This window comes from Phocoena phocoena, chromosome 10, assembly GCF_963924675.1.
Source record: "Phocoena phocoena chromosome 10, mPhoPho1.1, whole genome shotgun sequence".
Lineage (NCBI taxonomy): Eukaryota > Metazoa > Chordata > Mammalia > Artiodactyla > Phocoenidae > Phocoena > Phocoena phocoena.
In genome coordinates, this window is record NC_089228.1 from 4,027,205 (window position 1) to 4,051,560 (window position 24,356).

At 45.7% G+C, this 24,356-nt stretch overlaps 1 protein-coding gene across 1 annotated transcript; it reads right to left on the minus strand.

Annotated features, from left to right (window-relative positions):
* Positions 1–3,796: 3,796 nt before the first annotated feature.
* Positions 3,797–18,014, minus strand: MRPS25 (mitochondrial ribosomal protein S25). The gene is made up of 4 exons (XM_065886212.1): positions 17,748–18,014; positions 12,706–12,812; positions 4,836–4,923; positions 3,797–4,171 (listed from the first exon to the last, which is right to left on the minus strand). Exons 1-4 carry the CDS (start codon positions 17,879–17,881, stop codon positions 3,979–3,981), a joined length of 522 nt encoding a protein of 173 aa, XP_065742284.1. The 5' UTR covers positions 17,882–18,014; the 3' UTR covers positions 3,797–3,978.
* Between the last annotated feature and the right edge of the window lie 6,342 nt (positions 18,015–24,356).

A 24,356-nucleotide genomic window follows, 5' to 3' on the forward strand; every position in this document is an offset into this window, starting at 1 on the left:
GGATAACATTGTTTTCTATTCTCTAGGAAGCATGAATGTTGATGGCTGATTTCTATGGTATACAAATTACAAATCTTAAATTATCTAACTGTATATAGCATGTGAATGAAATCCACTGACCTTATTCCTTTCTATGAATTATGATTCTAAAATTTTTAAATTTCAGATAAAAATTGCATTTTTATACAGATGTATACCCTTAAAGCTACAAATGCCAAATTTTCCTTGTCCAGGTCTATTCTGAGGAATTTTCCCATTAATCGGGCTTTAACTGAGATACAGCACTCAGGAGCCAGGGCCCAGCCAGCAATAGTTGCTCATGCACCTGGTAAGCAGAGACCTGAATGGTGGGAAGGTTGAAAGCTGGCCTGCGGAAAGAAATCACTGGATAACTGCAAACACTCACGTAATCCACAGGTTACTTTTTTTAAAAAAATAAGCTTACTGAAATGTTTGAAAATACTTCATTGAGACCACAGTACTCGGTGCCTTTTGTGAGATGGTGGGTCGTTTAGCCTTCAGCTTCCCATAGCTTTGATGTGACGAAAGCTCCTGCTACTTCACTGGCCTCATCCCATCCCACAGTGATTGTTCGACCTTTCCCGTGTCCTTGCCTGTCGTGACAATCACACTATTTGAACGTGGCTCTCCAGTTAAAACAAGTGGAAGCCTGACAGTCTCTAAATGAATCTTTAAAAGTGTTCCTTTGGGGCTATTTACCTTAACTGTAATCTAAGAATAATTAAACTGTGAGTTTAAAAATGTATCTTGGGGGTGAGGAATGTCTGAGATATTTTTAATGCCCAGCTATACTTTCAGTTAAGAAGCCAATAATAATTCTGAAATGCTGGGAAAAAAGGCTCAGCAATATTTATCGATTGTCAATTGACAGACTGTGATAAAGCTTAACACTTGGATAACAATTAGAAATGGTAGTCTTTACATTAAAAATGGCTTTTCTTTAGGAAAGTGTAGTCAATTATCATTTTAACCAGAGCACTCATGGATTCAAATGCTGCTGCCACACACAACTCAAGTGCTGGAGTATTTTTCTACACTCTCTCCGTTCTCCCAATTATCTTGTAAACCAGTGTTCAACTAGTTTTATAACTGAAAACTGCACATTTTTTCATAGTACAAACCATAGTTTTTACCTGTAGTTTGGAGCTGTCTGTTAAAATGTAGCTGTACTACCAGCCCTTTCAAAAGAAGTGTGTTAAAGGAAAATTTGGGTGTTAGATTTTTGGGACCGTTTCTGTAACCTCTGCCCTTCACAATATAGAAAATATTGTTTATGCCATCACATTTTAATTCCAGGTTTAAAATCTGTCGAAAGCTGTGTATAGCTTGAAATCAGCTTTGTTTATGCGATGGCATTTAAAACACAGCATGTTCTTTTTAAACTGAGTTTTATATCTAATCAATGTCTTCAGTCTCGAAGAATTTGCATTGTTGTGTTTGTATATAGAGTATTGCAGTGCATGAATTAGCTTTATGCATTTTATTAAATGCTGTTTCAATGTGGCATTATTGTTGTGGCTTAATACTACTACCTAAAAGAGGTTTATACTATTAAAGTGAATTAAAAACTAATAATGTGCATCCTGCTCCTCATTTCTCCTCGTAATAGTAACATCGGTAACGCCTGACCCCCAGAGGCACCCAGAATGCTCTGCCTGAACCCCAGGTAGGTGGCAAGGAGGCACTCTGGTCCTCAGACCCCTACAGCTTGCACCCCACCTTAGCCTTGCCCAAAAGCGACTTAGCCCTTGATGGTCCATTTGATTGGTCCACTGGATTGTAAATACCTTTAACGAAAATGCTGGCGGGACCATCCCCTCTGCGTCCTCCCAGTGGAGCCACTCCTTGGTGTGGTGTCCAGAAGCCACGCAGACTTTCCTGGAGCAGAGCAGAGCACAGCTTGGGCCTCCGGACACACAGATACGCTGGCACAGACAGACGTGCACAGAGCCAAGCCTCAAACCGGCAGACGCTTCCTGTAAGGATATTTGCTATCCAGGGTAAAAACGTCTTCTTAAAGTTTCAGAAGTTTAGAACTTGCTCATTATGTCATCTGACCTCTCATTTTACAGATGAGGATTCTAAGGTCCAAAGTCAGATTCATGGCAGAACCCACAGGCAGCCAAATAGCTTTAAGTGGCTTTGCCAGGTAGAACTCAAGATGAGAAGAAAACTGGTCACTTCAGTAGAACAAGGCCAAAAACCATCTGGTGAACACTGCTTATGCAGACAGAATTAAGAAAATGTGTCAATTACAAGATCCTCATATGAGAGGACTGGGATTGACATATACACTTATATAAAATGGTAACTAATAACCTGCTGTATAAAAAAATAAAATTCAAAAAAAAGATCCTCATAGCAATCTTCTCTACTAATTTCTTCCCATTTTTGTAAATTTAAACCCATCTTTCTTTTTACCACTAATAAAGTAGGAAATAGATGACAAAGGAATAATGCCCCCCAGTGGTGTTTATCTCCATGCATGTTACCTGCTACCTATAAAATAGTCCACGCAAACAGTAACAGCAGCACCATCGTGTCAGGCACTGGACATTTATTCTCTCTCTAAAGAGGGGTCAAAAACTAGCTTAGTTCAGGGCGATCCTCCTATTTAGCAACCCTGGGGGCGCCCTGTGGACCATGGAGGGAAGGGCCATTTCTGTAAGTCCTTCTGTCTCACTAGCTCTGGAGACAAGGCCAAGAGGAACCAACTCTTTCTGAAAAGCCCAGTCAGCCACTGTGAAGGCCATGGCTGCCACCAGCTGGGAGCAGTATCAGAAACATGGCAGGAACTGAGACCAGCACCCAGGGAGGGATTAGGATGGGGGACAGGTTTTTCTAGCCGCCCTCGGAAATGGTGACGGGGGAGAGAGCACCAAAGTGTTGAATTTCAGTTAAACAACCCTCATAAGCCTGTGGTCATTCAGGACAGCTACCCATTATACATCAGACCCACATGACCACCTCCCCCCAACCCCGACGTTTACACCATCACCCCGAACACAGGTCTGGTACAAAATCACATAACCTGAGCACTGTATGTGAAAGGAGCCAAACTTCCCCCAATTTAATGAGGTAGCCTGCAACACTTAATATAAAACATCCCAGTCGCACACTGGGACAAGGACTACCTTTCTTCCCATCTCACAGGGAGCTTTCGGCTTCAGCCCAAGTCCTTCACTCCTGACCAAGTAAACCTAATCTTAAGGTGACCCTAGAGGGCCCTGGTGTCTCCTGAGGAATGAAACCAACACAACTGAAGTGACAGCAACATCAGTGTCCTGTAAAGAAAGAACTCCCAGGCAGACCCCCAGTGACACCTCACACCCTCTTCCAAACCTCAGTAAATGAAGGCTGACCAAGCCAGACGGTAGCGCCCTCCACCAGGGGGCGCCCTCTCCTTGCCAGGGAGGCAGGTCTGAGCCTCCACTGGGACCTCTTGGCCTCTGGCACAGCCTCGCCCCAGTGGTCAGTTGGCTTTAGTTTAAAAAGCGAGCGCTGCACACAGGCTTGCCCTGGGATTTCTGAAAAATTCCAAAGAGCCTGACTGGAGATGACGTCTATACCACCAGCCAGACAGCTCCGGCCAGATCCCGACGCGGCAGTTCTTCATTATTCTCCAGAGCAAGGCCTGGAAGAAGAGTCGAAGCCAGTAGAGACCAGGAAAGGGCTGCAGGACTGAGACGAGATGTCACCAGGCTGCGGCCTTACACCTTCCCGACCCCAAAGCCCTGTCCCTACAAAGGCCTATCAGACCGGATTCATGCCACACTGCTCAGTGATCCTGAAGCATTTATTGCCCTGATGGCGCAGGGTGTTCACTGGGCAGCTTGGCTACAGCCCAACTCCTCCCCTCCCCCCATACACTTTTACACAAGTGTGTAAAGGAGACCCTTTTATTGCAAAGAGATTTTCAGTCTTTCGGGGAATAGGACCAGGGGCTTTTCTGGGGCCTCAGTCTTGGGCACTGGCTTTCAGAGCTGCTTTGTACTTCCCTGTCATTTCCCTGGGCAATGGCACCAGGCCCGGGCAGGGCACCTGCCCCTCCACCTCACAGATGCACTCCCGCAGGCAATACTTTCGGGGGCCAAAGTGGGCTGGGTGAGAAAGCTGTTTTTTCTCCTGCTCCTCTCTCTCGAGGGTTTCCCTGCCAAAGAACACAGACAGCAACAAGGCGTGGGTGACACAGCTCCAAGCTGCTGGGAAGTGGGGGACTTCTCAGCCGAGTGAGCCCCAGCATCTGCCAGGGAGACCTCCTACGCTGCTCCCTACTCCCCCCGGGCCTCCGGGGCTTGGGGATGCGCAGGAAGGCCTGCAGCCCGGTGAAGGGTAGCAAGGGGTGACCCCAGCTCTGAGGACAGGCAATCAGGACCAAGGGGCCTGGAAGTGCCTTCGTGTGCTTTCTCAAGACAGACTTTCCCATCTTCCCTCCCTCCCCTCCCTCCCTCCATTCATGGGAAGAAAAGGAATGTGTCACAGCAGGCCCTGGGGTTGGTCACCCACTTGCTCCAAGCTGAGATTCCCCAAGAGGGACATGGTCACAGCCACAAGGGCGCGCATTTCAGATGCCTCTCAGCTTCCCGTGGACCCGGGAGGAAAGGACCATCTTTATCTTCACGGTGCAGGGAGCTGCAGCTCAGAGGTTCAGGCGCACAGACTCCGGCCCGCTCTCTGGCCCGCTCTCTGGTCAGCATCCGAGGCTCCCGCCAGAGTCCGCCCTCTCAACACCCCTCCCAGTGCGCCCATCTCCTCCCTCTCAAATCTCTGGGCCGAGACGTTTGCACCTCTCCAGGTCAAGCCCAACAACTCACTCATTCTTCCCCAGTATCTTTTTGATGTGCTCCATGATCTCCTTATTGCTCTTGGTCTCCACGTCCACAAGGACTTGCTCCCCGGAATCTGGAAACAGGAGGAAAAGGGGGGGAAGAAAGCTGAGAACACAGCAAGGCACTCCCTGGCCTCAAATGGTGGTGACTTGGGATTTGCTTTTAGAGGAAAAACATTTTAACGGTCAAACAAGTGTTTATGTAACCAATTATGCTGCCCTTTTCCCGTATTTCTTTAGATGTGAGCACACATAAACTTCAGGTATGTACAAAAGCATACATACTATTTTAAATAGAAACTCCATGTTCATGGATAGAAAGATTTAATATTGTTAAGACGGCCATCCTCCCCAAATCAGTCTATGGATTCAGTCAATCCCTATCAAAAATCCTAGCAGGTGTTTTTGTAGAAAACTGAAAAATTGAGCCTAAAATTCATGCAGAGGACGCAAAACAGCCAAAACAACCTTGACAAACAAGAAAATGGGAGAACATTCACTTCCCAATTTCAATTTTACCACAGGCTACAGTAATCAAGTCTGTGTGGTACTGAGCAAAAGGAACAGCCTAGAGCAATGGAACTGAACTGAGTCTAGAAATAAACTTATTAAATTTATGGGCAACTTATTTTCAGCAAAGATGACAAGACAACTCAGTGAGGAAGAAGAGCATATATCTGATAAAGGACTTGTAGCCTGACTAAAGAACTCTCACAATTCAATGTCAAAAAGACAATCCAAAGAAAAACATGGGCAAAATATCTGAATAAACATTTAACAACAACAAAAATGGATAACAATAAGCACATGAAAAGATACTCAATATCATCAGTCATTAGGAAAATACAAAATAAAACTACAGTGAGATATTAAGGTGGCCAAAATTTTTTTAAACACAATACCAAGTGCTAGTGAGGATGCAGAGTAACTGGAACTTTCCTAAATTACTGGTAAAAATGCAAAATTTTACAGCCACATCAGCTAGTGAATTAAGACACACACAAAAATAATTAAATGATTGGAAAGGAAGAATTTTATTTGCAGATGTAATGACTGTGTATGTAGAAAATCCTAAGGAATTTAGAAAATAAAAACTTCTAGAAATATGAATTACCAAGATTGCAAGACACAAGGCCCATGTACAAAATCAGCTGTACTTCTACAAAGTTGTTTGGTGCTAACCAAAGAACTGAAAAATGAAAATTTAAAAATACCATTTACAGTAGTCACAAAACATACTCAATATTATTAAAATGTCCAGGGACTTCCCTGGCAGCACAGTGATTAAGAATCCGCCTGCCAATGCAGGGGACACAGGTTCGAGCCCTGGTCCAGGAAGATCCCACATGCCTCGGAGCAACTAAGCCTGTGCACCATAACTACTGAGCCCGCGCGCCTAGATCCCATGCTCCGCAACAAGAGAAGCCACTGCAATGAGAAGCCCACGCACCACAACAAAGAGTAGCCCCCGCTCGCCACAACTAGAGAAAGTCAGTGCACAGCAACGAAGACCCAGTGCAGCCAAAAATAAATTTTTTTTTAATGTTCATTATCCTCAGTGATCTATAATATAATTACGAACAAAATCCCAGCAAGCTTTTTTTCTAGAAACTGGCAAGCAGATTTTAAAGTCAGAATGGAAATACAAAGAACCTACAAGGGCCAAATTAATCTTGGGAAAAAAAAGGGGGGTGGGGAACAAAGTCGGATTTACACTTCCTGATCTTAAGACATATTATGAAATACAAAAACCAAGACAGTGTGCTATTAGCATAAGGACAGACGTATACCTCAGTTAAAGAGGATGAAGAGTTCAGAAATAAACTCGAATAGCCAAAACAATCTTAAGAAAGAAGAACAGAGCTGGAGGAATCATGCTCTCTGACTTCAGGCTACACCAGAAAGCTACAGTATTCAAAACTGTAAGGTACTGGCACACAAAAAAACAGACACATAGACCAGTGGAACAGAATAGGGAGCCTAGAAATAAACCCACGCATTTATGGTCAATTAATCTACCAGAAAGGAGGCAAGAACATACAATGGAGAAAAGACACTCTCTTCAATAAGTGGCGCTGAGAAAACTGGACACCTACATGTAAAAGAATGAAATTAAAACATTTTCTAACACCATCTACAAAAATAAACAATATGGATTAAAGACCTAAATATAAACACTAGCTACCATAAAATTCCTAGAAAAAAACATAGAACACTCTTTGAAATAAATCGCAGCAATATTTTGGGGGGATCTGTCTCCTAAAACAAAGGAAATAAACGCAAAAATAAACAAATGGGACCTAATTAAATTTAAAAGCTTCTGTACAGGGGCTTCCCTGGTGGCGCAGTGGTTGAGAGTCCGCCTGCCGATGCAGGGGACATGGGTTCGTGCCCTGGTCCGGGAAGATCCCACATGCTGCGGAGCAGCTGGGCCCGTGAGCCATGGCCACTGGGCTTACGCGTCCGGAGCCTGTGCTCCGCAATGGGAGAGGCCACAACAGTGAGAGGCCTGCGTACCGCCAAAAAAAAAAAAAAAAAGCTTCTGTACAGCAAAGGAAAACATAAAACAAAATGAGGGACTTCTCTGGTGGTCCAGTGATTAAGACTGTGCTCCCAATGCAAGGGGCCCAGGTTCGATCCCTAGTCAGGGAACTAGATCCCACATGCTGCAACTAAGAGTTCGCATGCCGCAACTAAAAGTTTGTGGCAACAAACACCTGGCACAGCCAAGTAAATAAATAAATACTTCACCTGATTAAAAGATGGGCAGGAGAACTGCATAGACATTTTTCCAAAAGGAAATGCAGATGGCCAACAAGCACATTAAAAGATGCTCAAGATACCTAATCATCAGGGAAATGCAACTCAAAAAACCACAATGACATATATCACCTCACACCTGTCAGAATGGCATTCATCAAAAAGACCACAAATAACAAAGGTTGGTGAGGATGTGGAGAAAAGGGGACCCTTGTACACAGTTGGTGGGACTGTATATCGGTGCAGCTACTATGGAAAACAGTATGGAGGTTTCTCAAAAAACTAAAAATAGAACCACCACATGACCCAGCAATTCCACTCCTGAGTATATACCCAAAAAAACCACACTAATTCAAAAAGATACATGCACCCCAATATTTAAAGCAGCATTATTTATAATTGCCAAGATATGGAAGCATCCTAAATGCCCATCAACAGATGAATGGATAAAGCTGTACTATACACACACACACAATGGGATATTAGCCATAAAAAAGAATGAAATTTTGCCATCTGCAGCAACATAGATGGACTTGGAGGGCATCATGCTAAGTGAAATTAAGTCAGAGGAAGACAAATACTGTATGATAGCACTTATTTGTGGAATCTAAAAAATACAACAGACTTGTGAATATAACAAAAAAGAAGCAGACTCACAGACAGAACAAACTAGTGGTTACCAGTGGGGAGAGGGAAGGAGGGAGGGGAAACATAGGGGTAGGGGAGTAAGAGGTACAAACTATTATATATATATTTATTATATATAAAATAAGCTACAAAGATATACTGTACAATATGGGGAATATAGCCAATATTTTATAACAACTATAAATGGAGTATAACCTTTAAAAATTGTGAATCACTATATTGTACACCTGTAACTTACATAATATTACTGTACATCAATTACACTTCTGTTTTTTTTTTTTTTTGCTGTGCCATGCAGCTTGCAGGATCTCAGTTCCCTGACCAGGGATTAAACCCGCTCCCTCGGCAGTGAAAGCACGGAGTCCTAACCACTGGACCTCCAGGGAATTCTCCCATTTTAACCAGCTTAAAGTGTAAAATTTGGTGGGTTTTAATGCCTTCACAATGTTGTGCATCCATCACTACTATCTACGTTCCAGCACTTTCTCATGACTCCAAACAGAAACCCTGTACCTATTAAGCAGTCACTTCCTATTCCCCACACCACCCCAGCCCCAGCCCCTGACAACCACTTCCTATCCCTATGGCTTTGTCTGTTCTGGACACCCCACACAAATGGAATCATACACTATATGGCCTTTTGCATCTGCCTTCTTTCCGTTGGCATGTTTTCAAGGTTCATCCGTGTTGTAGCATGTGCCAGTACTTCATTCCTTTTCATGGCTGAATAATATTCCACTGAATGAATATACGGATTTTGTTTATCCATTCATGGTCAATTTTTCTGACAAAGATGCCAAGGAAATTAAATAAGGTGCTATAACAGCTGAATATCCCAAATCTAAAACACCTAAAATGAACCTCAATCCTTATCTCACTTAATACACAAATAACGAGATCATAGACCTAAATGTAAATCTAGGACTCTCCCAGTTTTGAAACACAGGAGAAAAATCTTTGTGACTTCGGGGTAGGCAGAGATTTCTTGGACAGGACACAAAAAGTACTAAACATAACATACTAAACATAAAAGAAAACAACTGATAAGCTGGAACTCATCAAAATTAAAATTTCTGCTCTTCAAAAGACACCATTAAGAAAATGAAAAGGCAGCCACAGACAGAAAATATTCACAATACATCTGACAAAGGAACTGAATACAGAATATATAAACAACTCAACAAGAAAAGAGCCCCCACTTTTTTTTTTTTTTTGCGGTACGCAGGCCTCTCACCGTTGTGGCCTCTCCCGTTGCGGAGCACAGGCTCCGGACGCGTAGGCTCAGTGGCCATGGCTCACGGGCCTAGCCGCTCCGCGGCATGTGGGATCTTCCCAGACCCAGGCACGAACCCATGTCCCCTGCATTGGCAGGTGAACTCTCAACCACTGCGCCACCAGGGAAGCCCCCCACTATTTTTTTTTAATGGACGAAAGATCCAAACAGACTCTTTACAAAAGAAATAAATGAATGGCCAATAAGCACATGGAAAGATACAGGGAAATGCAAATTAAAATGTCAAGGAGATATACAGGCACTGGAATGGCTGAAAAGACTTATGTGATGACAAGAATGGCCCCCAAAGATACCCCAACCTAGTCCCCCAGAACTTGTGAATATGACACCTGACGTGGCCAAGGGGCCTCTACAGATGAAATTAAACCTAAGGACCCAGAAATGGGGAGATTCTCCTGGATAATCTGACAGCCCCATTAATCACAAGGTCCTTAAAGTTGGAGACCCTCCTGGGCTGTGGTCAGAGGGACGTGTGACTGTTGGAGAGGGCCAGACACGAACGCAGCTGGCTTCGAGGATGGAGGAAGGGACCACGAGCCAAAGCATGTAGGGGTCTCGGGCTTCCCTCGTGGCGCAGTGGTTAAGGATCCGCCTGCCAGTGCAGGGGACACAAGTTCAAGCCCTGGTCTGGGAAGATCCCACACGCTGCAGAGCAACCAAGCCCATGCACCACAACTACTGAGCCTGTGCTCTACAGCCCGCGAGCCACAACTACGGAAGCCCGCACGCCTAGAGCCCGTCCTCCGCAACAAGAAAAGCCACCGCAATGAGAAGCCCACGCACCCCAAAGAAAAGCAGCCCCCACTCGCCGGAACTAGAGAAAGCCCACGCGCAGCAACTTAGACCCAACACAGCCAAAAATAAGACAGACAGAAAGAAAGAAAGAATTTAAAAATAAATAAATTAAGAATGTGGGGGCCTCTAGAAGCTGGAAAAGGCATGGAAATGGATTCATCCCTAGCGCCTCCAGGAAGGAAGGCTCTGCGAACACTTTGATTTTGGCCCATGTTGGACTTCAAACCTACAAAACTAAGAAAAGAAATCTGTATTGCTTTAAGCCACCAACCTCGTGGTGATCTTACAGCGGCCACAGGAAATGCAGATGAGCAACAGGACCAGTTTGGGTGAGGATGGGGGGCCAGCAGGACCCCTCACCCTGCGGACTGCAGGGACAAATGGCATAACCATTTTGGAGGCCTGTCTGGGTGGTTTCTAAGAAGGTCACGTGCCTATTCTGTGGCCCAGCAAGCCCATCCTGAGCCTGTGCCCAGGAGAACCGAACACCTAGGTCCACAGCGACATGCACCTTCCCAAAACCACCCTCGGCAGGCAGCCGCTAACACCCACCTCGAGCAAGACCCTCCTTGCAGGAGTCTCTGAGACCCGCTGCAGCAGCAGCAGAGCCAAGCCCACCCGGCTCTCCCAGGTCCACGTCCAGGACCTGCCGCTTCTGCCCAGCACGCAGCCAGAGCTTCCTACCGACCGGCCCCGACTTTCTCATCTGAGGCGTCTCCTGGCCAGACCTCCTTCCAGAGATGTCAGACGTGCTTTGCCATCTGAAGACTCCCTGCCTGCCCCCCATCTCCAATAAACCTCATACTTGTAGCTCTGTCTTGGCATCTATAGAAAACGCAAATGTTCATCAACAAATGAATGGATAAACTGTGGTATGTTCTGATAATGGAGCACTACGTAGCAATAAAAATGAGTAAGCTACTGATACACATAACGTGGATGAATCTCAAAAAGACAAGTGAAAACCAGACACGAAAGAACGTATACTGTGAGATTCTATATTAGGTTCTGAAACAAAACTAGCTAGTCTATGGTGAAAGAACTGCTAACAGAGGGAATTCCCTGGCGGCCCCGGTGGTTAGGACTGTGCTCACTGCTGAGGGCCTGGGTTCAATCCCTGGTCGGGGAACTGAGATTCCACAAGCTGTACAGTGCAGCCAAAAAAAAAAGAACTGCTGACAGTCCCCTCTTGGGACTGGGAACTGGAAAGCAGTACTGGGAGACTTTTTGGGTCTTCACTGGGAAACAGTGACACAGGCCCATCACATCTATCAGAACTCATCACTCCATGCACGTGAGAACTGTCCATTTTATTATGGGTAAATTATACCTCAATAAAGTTAATTTTTTAAAACGCCAACACGAAATATATACACGAAATTGCCAACCACCACCATTCTCCTCGCCTCCACCTTGCTCTATTTTTCTTTTCTCCATAGCACTCATCTTCTAACAAACCATGTTATTGAGTTTCTTGTTCATTCTATCTCCTCCTGCTGGAATATCATCTCTACAAGGCTAGAGATCTTTGTTTGTATGGCTCCCTGACACCCCAAGCACCTAGAACAGTGCCTGGGTCCTAACAGGAACTCGATACATATTTGCTGAACGAATGAAAGAACATCATCATTTTCTTTCCTGACGAATTTCCCAGTCTATACTTCATTTGATTCTCGTAACCGTGTAAGGAAGATGTTTTGCCTTCCCCTAGAAATATGTAAGCGGGAACATTACTCGCTCAGGATCAGAATGACTGAGTAGAGAGTTGGGCTAGAATATATGGTCTTCTGACTTCCAGGCACTGAGCCCAATTTAACTGAATATATCTTCATGTTTGCTCCTCACAGGGACAGGAGAGCATCATGTAAATGCATAAGGTCCACAGAGGACACACGCAGACACATACACTGTTCAAGAAAATGTGGCCAGCACTGAGAGACGTGCCCTGAGAGAAGGGAGAGTCCAATCTAAGGTGTAGGTAAGGTTTCCTGAGTGAAATGGTGCCCAAGCTGAGTCCCAAAGGATTTATTTTTTAATTAAGCAAAGAAAAGTAGAAAGGGGATTTCCAGCAAAGGAACCGACATGAGCAAAGGCAACAAAGCACAGTGCGGCAAGGGAATTTGGAAAGACTAGCCCATATGACATGAGGCATATGTAGGAGATGTGGCAGCAACAGGAGATGCGGCTGGAGAGGGACAGACCAGATCTGTGCAGTCACTGTGTGCCAGGTATAAGAGCCAAGGTGACAGGACCAACGTAGGTTTACAAGTGCTCCCATCTCAGCCCCCGCTGACTGCCACACAGGGGGAACATGGGAGGCAAGTCAGGCCTGGGCCATGGCAGAGGGCCCTGCACTCACCTAAATAGAACCGCAGGAAGGGTGTTGGCGTCATGTTCTTAAACATCATGATCTGTACCCAGGGGTTCTTATACTGGATCTGAGGTATGTTGAAAAACACGAATCTCCTGCAAAACAGAAGAAATTAAACCCATGAGAGTTTTTAACCTAAAATTGTATGCACCTGTATTTTCTTCTAAAGAGAAAGTCCAGAACTCTCATCAGATTCTAAGAGGACCCTGCCCCACCGCGAAAAGGTGGAGGTAGGAAAAGCAGGTCTCAGGAATCCACTAACGTGTTGTCTGAATGTGGGTGTTGGGACTCTTGGTTTGTCATTTTAGGGAAAAGAAATCTATATTCCTACCTCATGCTGCATATTAGCCTAAAACTCACCAAAACAGAAGTATAAATATAAAAATGAAACCATGAAATGTCCTCGGTCTTGACTGGTGTGACAGCTGCAGTGTACTCATATGAGAAGCTGTGTATCTACAGGTGAGCACTTTATGTAAATTATACCACAATTTAAAAATAAATGAAACCATGAAAACAAACATGGGGAATACTTTTACAATCTAGGAGTGGAGAAACCTCTAAACTCAGAAGGTTTAAAACACAGATAAATTTGATTACATTAAAACCTTTGCAAGGGATTTCCCTGGTGGCACAGTGGTTAAGATTCTGCCTGCACCTTTGCAATTAGTCTCTTGATTAAAGCCTCCCCAATGACCTGAATTTAAATGCATTCTCTGCTTCCTGCTGCCACCCTGCTCCCCATACCAGACGATGGAAAGGTGCGAGTGGTACACGGGTAGAAGCGTGGCTGCCTGGCTTCACCACTTACCAGCTGTATATAACCCAGAGCAAGTTACTACTGTGTGCCTCAGTGTTTATGCCAACATGATGGCAACGCAGGACAACCAGTCCAGATAGCAGCTTGTAGTTTATTCTCAAGAAGAAAAAGATAGGATCAACAGAAGGCCTGACTGTGTGACATTTGCTTGGGGAGGTGTCCATAATTGGGGCAGAATCTGCAGTTAAAACAAAAGCAATGACAATAACCCCAGGGAAAACAAAAAACTGCAAAAACAAAAAGGAAAAATAATGAAAGTATTTGACTCAACTGTGTACAGTGTTTACAAAGTCATAATAATTTAACAGTGAATACTGATTTATCCAAAATTCTTAAATGACTATATTGGGAGGATGGGGCGGGGGGTCGAGTAGTATGCATGTGCTGGGGTAGGGAACAGCAATGCTTCTTGAAGAGCTAAATCCTTGCCTTCCACAGTGACAAGTCAACAGATAAAGCCTAAAGCTAAGAAAGTAAGGAGGAGCTCTCTAAGTATGGTATTTAACTATACGGGAGTAAAACTCTAATTAAATGGTTAGAGTTGAAAGTTGTTGCCTCTGGAGGATATACAATGGAGAAAAGACAGCCTCTTCAATAAGTGGTGCTGGGAAAACTGGACAACATGTAAAGGAATGAAATTAGGGCTTGCCAGGTGGCGCAGTGGTTAAGAATCTGTCTGCCAATGCAGGGGACACGGGTTCGAGCCCTGACGCGGGAAGATTCCCGCATGCCGTGGAGCAACTGAGCCCGTGCACCACAACTACTGAGCCTGCGCTCTAGAGCCCGTGAGCCACAACTACTGAGCCTGCGCTCTAGAGCTCATGTACCACAACTACTGAGCCCGCGTGCCACAAATACTGAAGCCCTGTGCCTAAAGCCCGTGCTCCACAACAAGAGAAGCCACTGCAACGAGAAGCCTGTGCACCGCAGCCGAGAGTAGCCCCCGCTCACCACAACCAGAGAAAGCCCACGTGTGGCAACGAAGACCCAACGCAACCAAAAATTTAAAAATTCAAAATAAATAAATTTATATATAAAAAGAAGAATGAAATTAGAACACTCCCTAACACCATACACAAAAATAAACTCCAAATGGAGTAAATACCTAAATGTAAGACTAGGCACTATAAAACTCTTAGAGGAAAACATAGGAAGAACACTCTTGGACATAAAACACAGCAAGATCTTTTTTGACCCACCTCCTAGAGTAATGGAAATAAAAACAAAAATAAACAAATGGGACCTAATGAAACTTAAAAGCTTTTGCACAGCAAAGGAAACCATAAACAAGACGAAAAGACAACCCTCAGAATGGGAGAAAATATTTGCAAACGAATCAATGGACAAAGGATTAATCTCCAAAACAGACAAACAGCTCATGCAGCTCAATATAAAAAAAAAAAAACCCAATCAAAGAATGGGCAGAAGACCTAAGTAGACACTTCTCCAAAGAAGACATACAGATAGCCAAGAAGCATATGAAAAGATACTCAACATCACTAATTATTAAAGAAATGCAAATCAAAACTACAATGAGGGGGCTTCCCTGGCGGCACAGTGGTTAAGAATCTGCCTGCCAAAGCAGGGGACACGGATTCGAGCCCAGGAAGATCCCACATGCCGCAGAGCAACTAAGCCCGTGCACCACAACTACTAAGCCTGCGCGCCTAGAGCCCGTGCTCCACAACGAGAAGCCACCACAGTGAGAAGCACACACACCGCAACCAAGAGTAGCCCCCACTCCCCAGAACTAGAGAAAGCTCACGCACAGCAACGAAGACCCAACGTAGCCAAAAATAAATAAATAGATAAATAAATTTTAAAAAAACAATGAGGGGGCTTCCCTGGTGGCGCAGTGGTTGAGAGTCCGCCTGCCGATGCAGGGGACGCGGGTTCGTGCCCCGGTCCGGGAGGATCCCGCATGCCGCGGGGGGGCTGGGCCCGTGGGCCATGGCCGCTGGGCCTGCGCGTCCGGAGCCTGTGCTCCGCGATGGGAGAGGCCGCGGCGGTGGGAGGCCCGCGTACCGCAAAAAAAAAAAAAAAAAAAAAAAAACAATGAGGTATCACCTACAATGAGTATCACCTCACACGGGTTAGAATGGGCATCATCAGAAAATCTACAAACAATAAATGCTGGTGTGGAGAAAAGGGAACCCTCTTGCACTGTTGGTGAGAATGTAAATTGATACAGCCAATATGGAGAACAGTATGCAGGTTCCTTAAAAAACTAAAAATAATTACCATATGACCCAGCAATCCCACTACTGGCATATACCAAGAGAAAACCATAATTCAAAAAGACACACGCAGGGCTTCACAACTAGAGAAAGCCCGCGTGCAGCAATGAAGACCCAACGCAGCCAAAAATTAATTAATTAATTAATTTTTAAAAAACGGCCAGAAAAGTAAACTGCCCTGGGTCACATGACCAGTAAGTCAAACAATCAGGGCTGTGAGCATTGGGCTCCATCACTATCAAATTCACCTGGATCCTGAGGCACAAGGCTGCACGCAGAACTCAATAAATTCCATCAGCTGTTACTTCTCCCATTGCATCTTAAGGGCAAGAACACCTGGCAGAGGTGAGGAGGAACTTAGCTCCCAGACTCTGAATAAGGCAGCTCCCCACACACCCAGCAAATACCCTAAGACTTGCTAGCCCGGTGCTGTACTGGCCACTGGCACTTGGAATGGAGGGCCAGATGAAGTGCCGGAGGCACATGAACAAGCAAAGAAAGGCCGGTGGGGCTACAAAGAGCACGTCTGACAGGCTCAAACCTGAAGGGCACCAGTGGGACAGCCAAGCCCTTATCACTAGGAACAGTGAAACGCAGAATGGCTGTTTGGCTCCTATTTACCCAGAGAGTATTCAAATACTTGAGCATGCGAGTATGTGCAGGCCTATTTTGATTGGCTGACCATTTAAAAACCAAAGATTTACATAAAAATCTGAATTTCTGGCTCCTTGATAAGTCAGAAATTCTCCCTGGAGCCCAAAGAGCTAAGATGTAGCCAAGCAGTGAATGGCCCCGTGAGGCAGGGCACGTTTTCAGTTTACTGCAGGCCCATCCAGACTGTCTCCCTCCTTTGTTTGTACCTGCCTGGCCTCTGCCCTGTGACTCCTGGTGCGGATAGATGGATGGATGGATGCAAAGTTGGTTATGCAGGAGTATCTGGGTGCCTATTCAGCCCTAAGACTGAGTCTTCTAGGAAGTCCTCATCCCAGCTGACCCCACGCAAGTAGGTTCAAGTTCTTGCGCTGACCTGTGGAAAGCAAACGGCTAGGGGGTAGCTGCTGGCTCTCCTGAACAGCCCTGCACTGAAGGCCGCGCCATGGCGGGACCACCCTCCACAGGGAGTTGCTCTCCAGGCTCACTCTGATCCATCCCACACACCCAATCCCAAAGTTTCTGAAAGACAGGACTCGAATTCCCAGCAACAGCACGAGGCACTCAGTAAATTTACGCCTAACACCTGAAAAGCCCAAAGCACTGCTGCTGCCTCAAGGTTCAGTTCAAACCTTTCACTTGCAAGATCCATTCAATGAGTCCCGACTCTGCTGCGGGCTGAAAAGCGTTAAGGAGTTGGGGCGGGGGCCGCTGCGCAGCTCACAGACAGTCACTTCACTCTAAGGGTCACGAGCCCTTCGAGAACGAAGCCCCCTTTCAGAACCGCCCCCTCACCAGCTGACTATGGTACCCTGGACAAGCCAGTTCCTTAACCTCCTGCGTTCCTTCAACCCTGGAGTGAAGAGAACAGCGAGGTTTCTGTAGAAATCAAACGAGCTAGTGCACGAGAAGCATTCAGAAACGCGCTGCACGTACGAGGACTCAATAAATGCCAGCAGCTGTTACCCCTGCCACTGCACCCCCAAATCGGCCCTGGGACATAGGTATCACCTCGGTCGCAACACTGAGGAAAAGCAACTCTCCCAAAGCCAGCAGGTGGAAGAGCCCGGACCCCAGCGGGTCGGTCGCCCCGGGCTGGGCTCCACCCGGACCGCGTGCCGCCCGCGGGGCACGGGTGGCTGAGGAGGCTTCGGCCTCCCCGTCAGCGCTGCCCCCACCCAGCGCGACGCGGCCCTGAGGTCCTCTTCTGCTGTGGAACCCGGGGCAGCTGCCCGTCCGTGCAATGTGGGCCCTGGCGCCAGCGCAGCGCCAGGTCTCAATGACTCGCAAGTTATTGGTGGGACCCGGCGGCTCGGACTGACCTGGCGCCCTCGCCCAACTCCCCGTGCGTATTGTAGTTCACCGTCATGACCTTCACCGACTCCTTGAACACTATGTCTCCCTGGCCAAGGTACTGCAGGGTGCGGAGTATCGGGAAGCGGCCCTTCATGGACATGGCGGCTGCGGCGGAGGGGCCGGACCGCCGGCCGCGAGCCCAGCAGCGAGTAGAGACGAGCTAAGCTGACGCCGCCCGGGCGGCCCTCTCGCCGCTTCTCCTCCGCGCCGATTTCCACTTCCCGCGCAGACTCACAGGAGACGCCTCCCGGCGGGCAGCGCGCACGCCGCGGAGCGGCCTGGGACTTGTAGTACTGGTTGGCAGAGTTTTCCTTAGGCGGGCGGTGGGAGCCGGCACTTACGCCTAAGCGTTAAAGCTCCTGTTGGAACGTTAAGGTTTTCACGATTTGTGAATCAAGTCTTTCTCCCCTCCGCCAAGGGAAAATATTTTATATAGGCTCAAACTCAATCATTCAGACAACAAACTTACAGTAGGAAATAATTCAGGAGAGCTGAGTTTGAACACCAAGTCGGCTAGTAACTTTCTGTTCAACCTCAAATATGTCAGTTTTGCTCTCTCAACTTCTCCAGTTTTAAAGTGAAGGGTTAGAACTAAGCAATTTCTAACATTGACTTAAAAAAAAAAACCAAAATTAAAAACCTGACTTGCAAAAAGGAAAAAAAAAAAAGATTTTGGGATCCACTCCTTTCTAGTTTAGCCACTTGAGAGCTCTGGACCTCAATTTCTTGAAAAGCAAAAGCTGGATGAGATGCATTTCCTACTGATCTGAGAACGTTCTCCTTCACTTTTGAAGGATAATTTTGCCAGACACAGAATTCTAGGTTGGGGGTTGGGAGGCATCTTTCAACACTTTATTTCACTCCACTCTCCTCTTGCATGGTTTCTGATGAGTAGTCAGCTCTCTTTTTTCCACTATAGGTAAGATGGTTTTTTCTTCTGGTTTCTTTCAAGATTTTCTTTGTCTTTGGTTTATAGAGTTTGAATAAGATATACCTAGGTGTATATTTTTGGTATTTATACTGCTTGGTGTTCTCTGAGCTTCCTGGACCTGTGGTGTAGTGACTGTCATTAATTTTGGAAAGTTCTTGACATTACTTTAATATTTTTCTTTATTCTCTCATTTTTGTTCTCCTTCTGGTATTCCAATTATGCATGTTTTACCTCTTCTGAAATTGTCCCATAGTTCTTGGATGTTCTATTTGGTGTTTTTGTTGTTTTTCATTCTTTTTTCCCTCTGCTTTGCAGTAGGGAAGTTTCTATTGACCTATCTCCAGACTCACTGATTCTTTCCTTGGCTGTGTCACCTGATGAGCTCATCAGAGGCATTGTTTGTTAGTCTTTTTCATTTCTAGCATTTCCTTTCAATCTTTCTTAGTTTCCTTATCTCTGCTGACATTACCCATCTGTTCTTGCATACTTTTACCACTGGACTCTAACATATTAATCATTTTTCTATCTGGTAACACCAACATCTGTGTAATATCTGAATCTGGTTCTGATATGTGCTTTGTCTTATCAGACTGTGGGGTTTTCCCTTACCTTTTTTAGCACACTTAAAATTTTTTGTTGAAAGTGAGACATTATTGGCTGTATTAGGTAATAGGAACTGAGGTAAATAAGCCTCTACTATGAGGGGTTATGTTATTCTGGCTAGAAGTAGAGCTGTGTTTGTTTGCTGTAGCTGTAGGCCCCAGAGGCTTCAAATTCCTCTAGTGTCTGTTTTTGTCTCTCTTGACTTTGGGCTTCCCTAGAGTCTGTGTTTTGTAGCTCTTTTAGCTGTAATGCATCCTTATACTGGAGTTCTGTTGGTGTGGTAGTAAGGTGTGGTAGCAGGGAAGCATTCTGTAATTTTATGGTGAAATTTCAGTATTTTAGTGGGTCTGTGTCCTTGGGCTGTGACCTTCCTGCCTCTGAATCCCCCTCTGTGATAAAGAATAAGAAATATGTTTGGTCTTTGTTCCCAGCTCCTGGCCAGAGCTCCTAAAACTCTTATAATTTCCTTAATGATAAGAGTGATAGGAGCTTCTTTTGTCATATCTAATTTTTGTCCCTGTTCCTGAAACAGCTCTGGAAAGATGAAGGTGAAAGGAGTGGCTTTTGTTATTCATAACAAGCCCCTTTCAACCTCTGACCTCCAGGAAGGTAACGGGTTAAGGGTTGAGTTAATCGCTAATGGCCAAAATATTCACTCAATCACGCCTATGTAATAAAGCCTTCATTATAAAAACCCTAATTTAGGGAGTTGGAGAGCTTTCAAGTTGGTGAACACACCATGGTGCTGGAGAGTGATGTGCCCAGAGGGGGGCATGGGAGCTCCACACCCCTTCCTATACCTTGCCCTATGCATCTCTTCCGTCTGGCTGTTCCTAAGTTGTCTTCTTTTACAATAAACCAATAATCTAGTAAGTGAACTGTTTCCCTGAGTTCTGTGAGCCATTATAGCAAATTATCGAAACCAAGGAGTTGTAGAAACCCCTGATTCATAGGTCAGAAGTACCCGAGGCCCGCACTTGTGATTGGCATCTGAAGTGGAGGGGCAGTCTTGGTGGACTGAGCCCTTAACGTGTGGGATCTGATGGTAACTCCAGGTAGACAGTGTCAGAATTGAACTGAATTGTTGGACACCCAGCTGGTGTTGGAGAATTGGTCATTGTGGAAACCCCACCCCGTCCCGTATTGGGCTTCCCTGGTGGCGCAGTGGTTGAGAGTCCACCTGCCGATGCAGGGGACACGGGTTTGTGCCCCGGTCCGGGAAGATCCCGTGTGCCACAGAGCGGCTGGGCCTTCACGTCCGGAGCCTGTGCTCCGCAGCGGGAGAGGCCACAACAGTGAGGCCCGCGTACCGCAAAAAACAAAAACAAAAACCCCGTATTTAGTGTCACAAGAGTGTGTGAGTAGAATGTACAGAAAAACATGAGTTTTCAACTTTACCCTCCCCACACTTGGATGAGACAGGAAGGCTAGAGGGGACTAGTATGAAATGCTCTTCCCCACGTGGGGTTAGACTCTGGTAAACCTCCCAGCCCCCCAACAGGCCTTTGTTATGCAGAATGCTCTGAGTTTACTTCACAAAGGTAACTCTTCCCCCTTTCCCTGCCAAAGCAATTAGCTATGAAAACCAGGTGGGGTTCCAGGATGTAAAACCCCTGAGAGTGTGGGGTGTCCTTAGGCTGACCCCCAGGGGTTTCTTACTCCCATGCTAGTCCACACTCAGCCTCCAGCAATTCAGCGAGTATTCCTAGTGGCTCTGGCTCCAGTGGCTTCTGCTTCAGGTAAGCAGATCTTGGCTGCGATTCTGCATTCACCTCTCCACATTTCTAGGTGGCAGTAGGCCCTGCAAACTCAGTTCTCTGATGGATCCAAAGAGTCACTGACTTTCAGTTTGCCCAGCTTTTCCTTGTGGTAAGGACAGGAGTGACAACTGCCAAACTCTTTGTATGCCTGAGCTGAAGCCAGAAGTCCTTTCTGAAGTATTTTTTAAAACCAGAAGAGCTTTTGACCTTAAAGTTCAGAGGAGGTGCTTCCTATGGATGAAATATCCTACCCCATGTGAGAAACCTGAGTGTCCATACACGAAGCAGGCCAGGGCAGCTTGGGTTTTGGAGGCAGACAGACCTGGGCTGGAATCCCAGCGGTGTAACCCTGAGCAGGCTTAACCTCACCACACTCATTTTTTCATCTGTAAACTGGAGCTGTTTTGAGGATTAAATGAGGTACGCATACATAATACTTGGCATTCTGTCTGACCCAGGGTGAGCGCTAAATATTACCTCCTCCTGGTTTAGTCCTGGGAGGTCTCAAAGGTCCAAGTGATGGCAATATCAGAGATCCACTCAGCAGCTTCCAATCTCTTTCCCCGTCGCCCACTTCCACTACCTTTGGGCCACAAACCTTGCTTGAGCACTCCCCTGTACTTGACCCACGTGGAACCCTCCTTGCTACATAGGGCAAGCGAGTGAGGCAGACTGGGCTTTAAATCCTCCTTCCACCACTGACTGGCTTTTTGACCCCAGCCAGGCTCATCTCTCTCAACCAGTTTCTTCATCTGTCAGCCAAACACCTGATTAACCACCTCAAAGGGTTTTGCACAACACCTGCCTAAGACAGTTCATTTAATCAACACTGCAGGAATAACTAAAGATGAGGACAGAACTTGAACCCATACTTAACCCCTGTTAAGAGCCCAGTGACCTTGATTTTGTCCGGAGGCCTTAACCACACAGGTAACACAGGAGCTGGGCTGTCTTTTGATACTCAGAAGTTATTAAGAAAGGAGGGGAGAGATGTTATCTGGTAATTCTTACTCGCAACATGTGTGCACATACTCACACACACCCCCAACCACTAACATGTTATTTTATTTTTTTAAAAAAGGTTCCAATACAAGGCCTCAGAGTAGTGCATGCAAATCAATGACCTTCAAACTGTCTGTCACTGTCAGATGACCAGCACAATCTACTACCACAGTCTGTGACATGGTAAAGAGACCAGCTTCTCACCCTGAGTCCCATCACCTATGCCAACGTCCAACCTACCACGTGGCTCTTGATTGATTCAGGTACATTTTAGTATCTGAACAGAAGAGACACATTGAGCAGCAAGCATAATGAGTAAGCGTCCTTAGTGTATTAGACAAGGGAAAATACAGACAAGGCATAAAAGGTAAAAGCCAGCTTCACTTGATGCCTGAATCCCCAAAGTCTCTTGCATACATGATCTGTGTCTAGGGACATCTGCCAACGCCGTATCAAGGACTTGCCCATTTTCCGATGAGATGGAGCTGTTTGCGATGAAGGACTGCAGGACGGGGAACTATTCACACGAGGTAAAAACCTGAAGTTGTGGTTGCAATTCATAGGTCATCTCTTCCCTGACATTAACCCATCCCTGTAAATCCAACTTTGTGCCCGTGTGAATTCCGAGGGATAGAGAATTCTAACTCCGGTCATATCTGTGATTACGGGAGAATATAGCCATGGAAGAATTAAATGGAAAAATACAGCCGTGGAAGAATTCAATCACATCAGAGGGTTTTAGTTTGATTTAGTATATTCAGTTAAAAAATTTCTTTTTTTTAGCTTAAAAACATGTTTCTTATATTAGTGGCTCTCAATGCTCTTAGTTACTTATACATTGCCACCTGCAATTGATTTCAGAGAAAGGGTATGTTTGGTAAACTAGTCTTAATTGAAACCACCAGCTAACTAAAGGAGATATATTCTCATTAGAAAAGTAATCATGAGGGAGACCAGCATTTAGCTTTTGGAACTACCTGCTTTTCGGCACAGAGAGCTTCCTTCTCTTCAGTCAAAGATAAAAGACAGACTGAGCAGGGAGGAGCATGCAGCCATCCATAAATCCCTCCAGAGTAACAGCATGAAGGGCAATGACCCTGAGGAAGAAAAAATGCCTGTACCGGGCAACATTTTATATGCCTGACGGCCAACTTCCCAAAACCATGACAATCAGCAAGGTTGGTAACTGGCTGACCTCAAACCCACTCACATTCCTTTGTGAAGAGAACCCAAACTCAAGGGGTCCTCCACACACCCTCCACCCACCCACTCCCCATTCCCACATCCCCATACAGGACCCCCTCATTCAGCCCAAAGATCCAGCAGGCGCTAAAGAAATGTGAATAGTGTCAATACAAAAACAGATTACCTTTACACCACAATGTTTTTCAGACCTTCCCAAGATCAAGAGAGGTCGTCCCAGATGTAACAAAGTGAATTTCAACTCTCACACCATTAACCATTGAGAGTATGACCCAGAGTTAGTTAAGGGGTATAAAGTGACTAGTGGTCAGTTACTGTTCAGTAGTTAACAAGCATAATTGCAGGAACTCTACCCAGAGCTGAGCACACTCGGGTATCACGATGGCAGATGTCAGTTAAGGGTTATGTTCCTGTAAACCTAAGCACCAGAGCTAAATTAACAATTTCCCTTTTTGCCCTTAATTGGTGAAGAGTTCAAGTACTGCGATTCTACCAAAATGATCCTGGGTTGTGCCTCTTTGAAACATTTCAGTTTCTTTTTTTTTTTTCCCCCAGCCACGCAGTGCACTGTGCAGGATCTTAGTTCCTTGATCAGGGATTGAACCCGTGCCGTCAGCAGTGAAAGCGCCGAGTCCTAACCACTGAACCATAGGGAATTCCCCATTTCAGTTTCTTAATACTAAACATTGGTAAAAAAATATCTCACCAGTGTCCACGGTCAGCACAAGATGAACCAAAAGGGAAGAAGGCTCATCAACTAGCCTTGGAAGTTATTTTAATTGACCTTCTGACTCAGGGGAGCTTTAACTCTTCTGACAATGTTCCACAACAGCTTCCTGGTCACCAATTCCTAAACTATGAAAAAGTCTGAAAAAGCCCAGCTCAGAGTTATTTTGCCAAAGCTCTAGAGGAAGCTTTCTCTGGGGACAGACAATTGTCCCAGCGGTCATTCAGTTCCACAGAGCCACACTTGGATAGAGACTCTTCTCCCAAATTATACCACCTCCATCAACCAAAAAGTTACCCACTCCTGTTTTGTAAACAGTTCATGATCAGACTCACAGTGATACCCCTGC

What these genes read in the sequence shown, in the direction of transcription:
- MRPS25 (XM_065886212.1), bottom strand. Translation starts at nt 17,881, where the DNA reads ATGTCCATGAAGGGCCGCTTCCCGATACTCCGCACCCTGCAGTACCTT. An exon ending in GAGTTGGGCGAGGGCGCCAG is followed by an intron (nt 12,813 to 17,747) that starts GTCAGTCCGAGC and finishes TCTGTTTTGCAG; the next exon opens with GAGATTCGTGTTTTTCAACA. An exon ending in AAGATACTGGGGAAGAATGA is followed by an intron (nt 4,172 to 4,835) that starts GTGAGTTGTTGG and finishes GTTCTTTGGCAG; the next exon opens with GGAAACCCTCGAGAGAGAGG.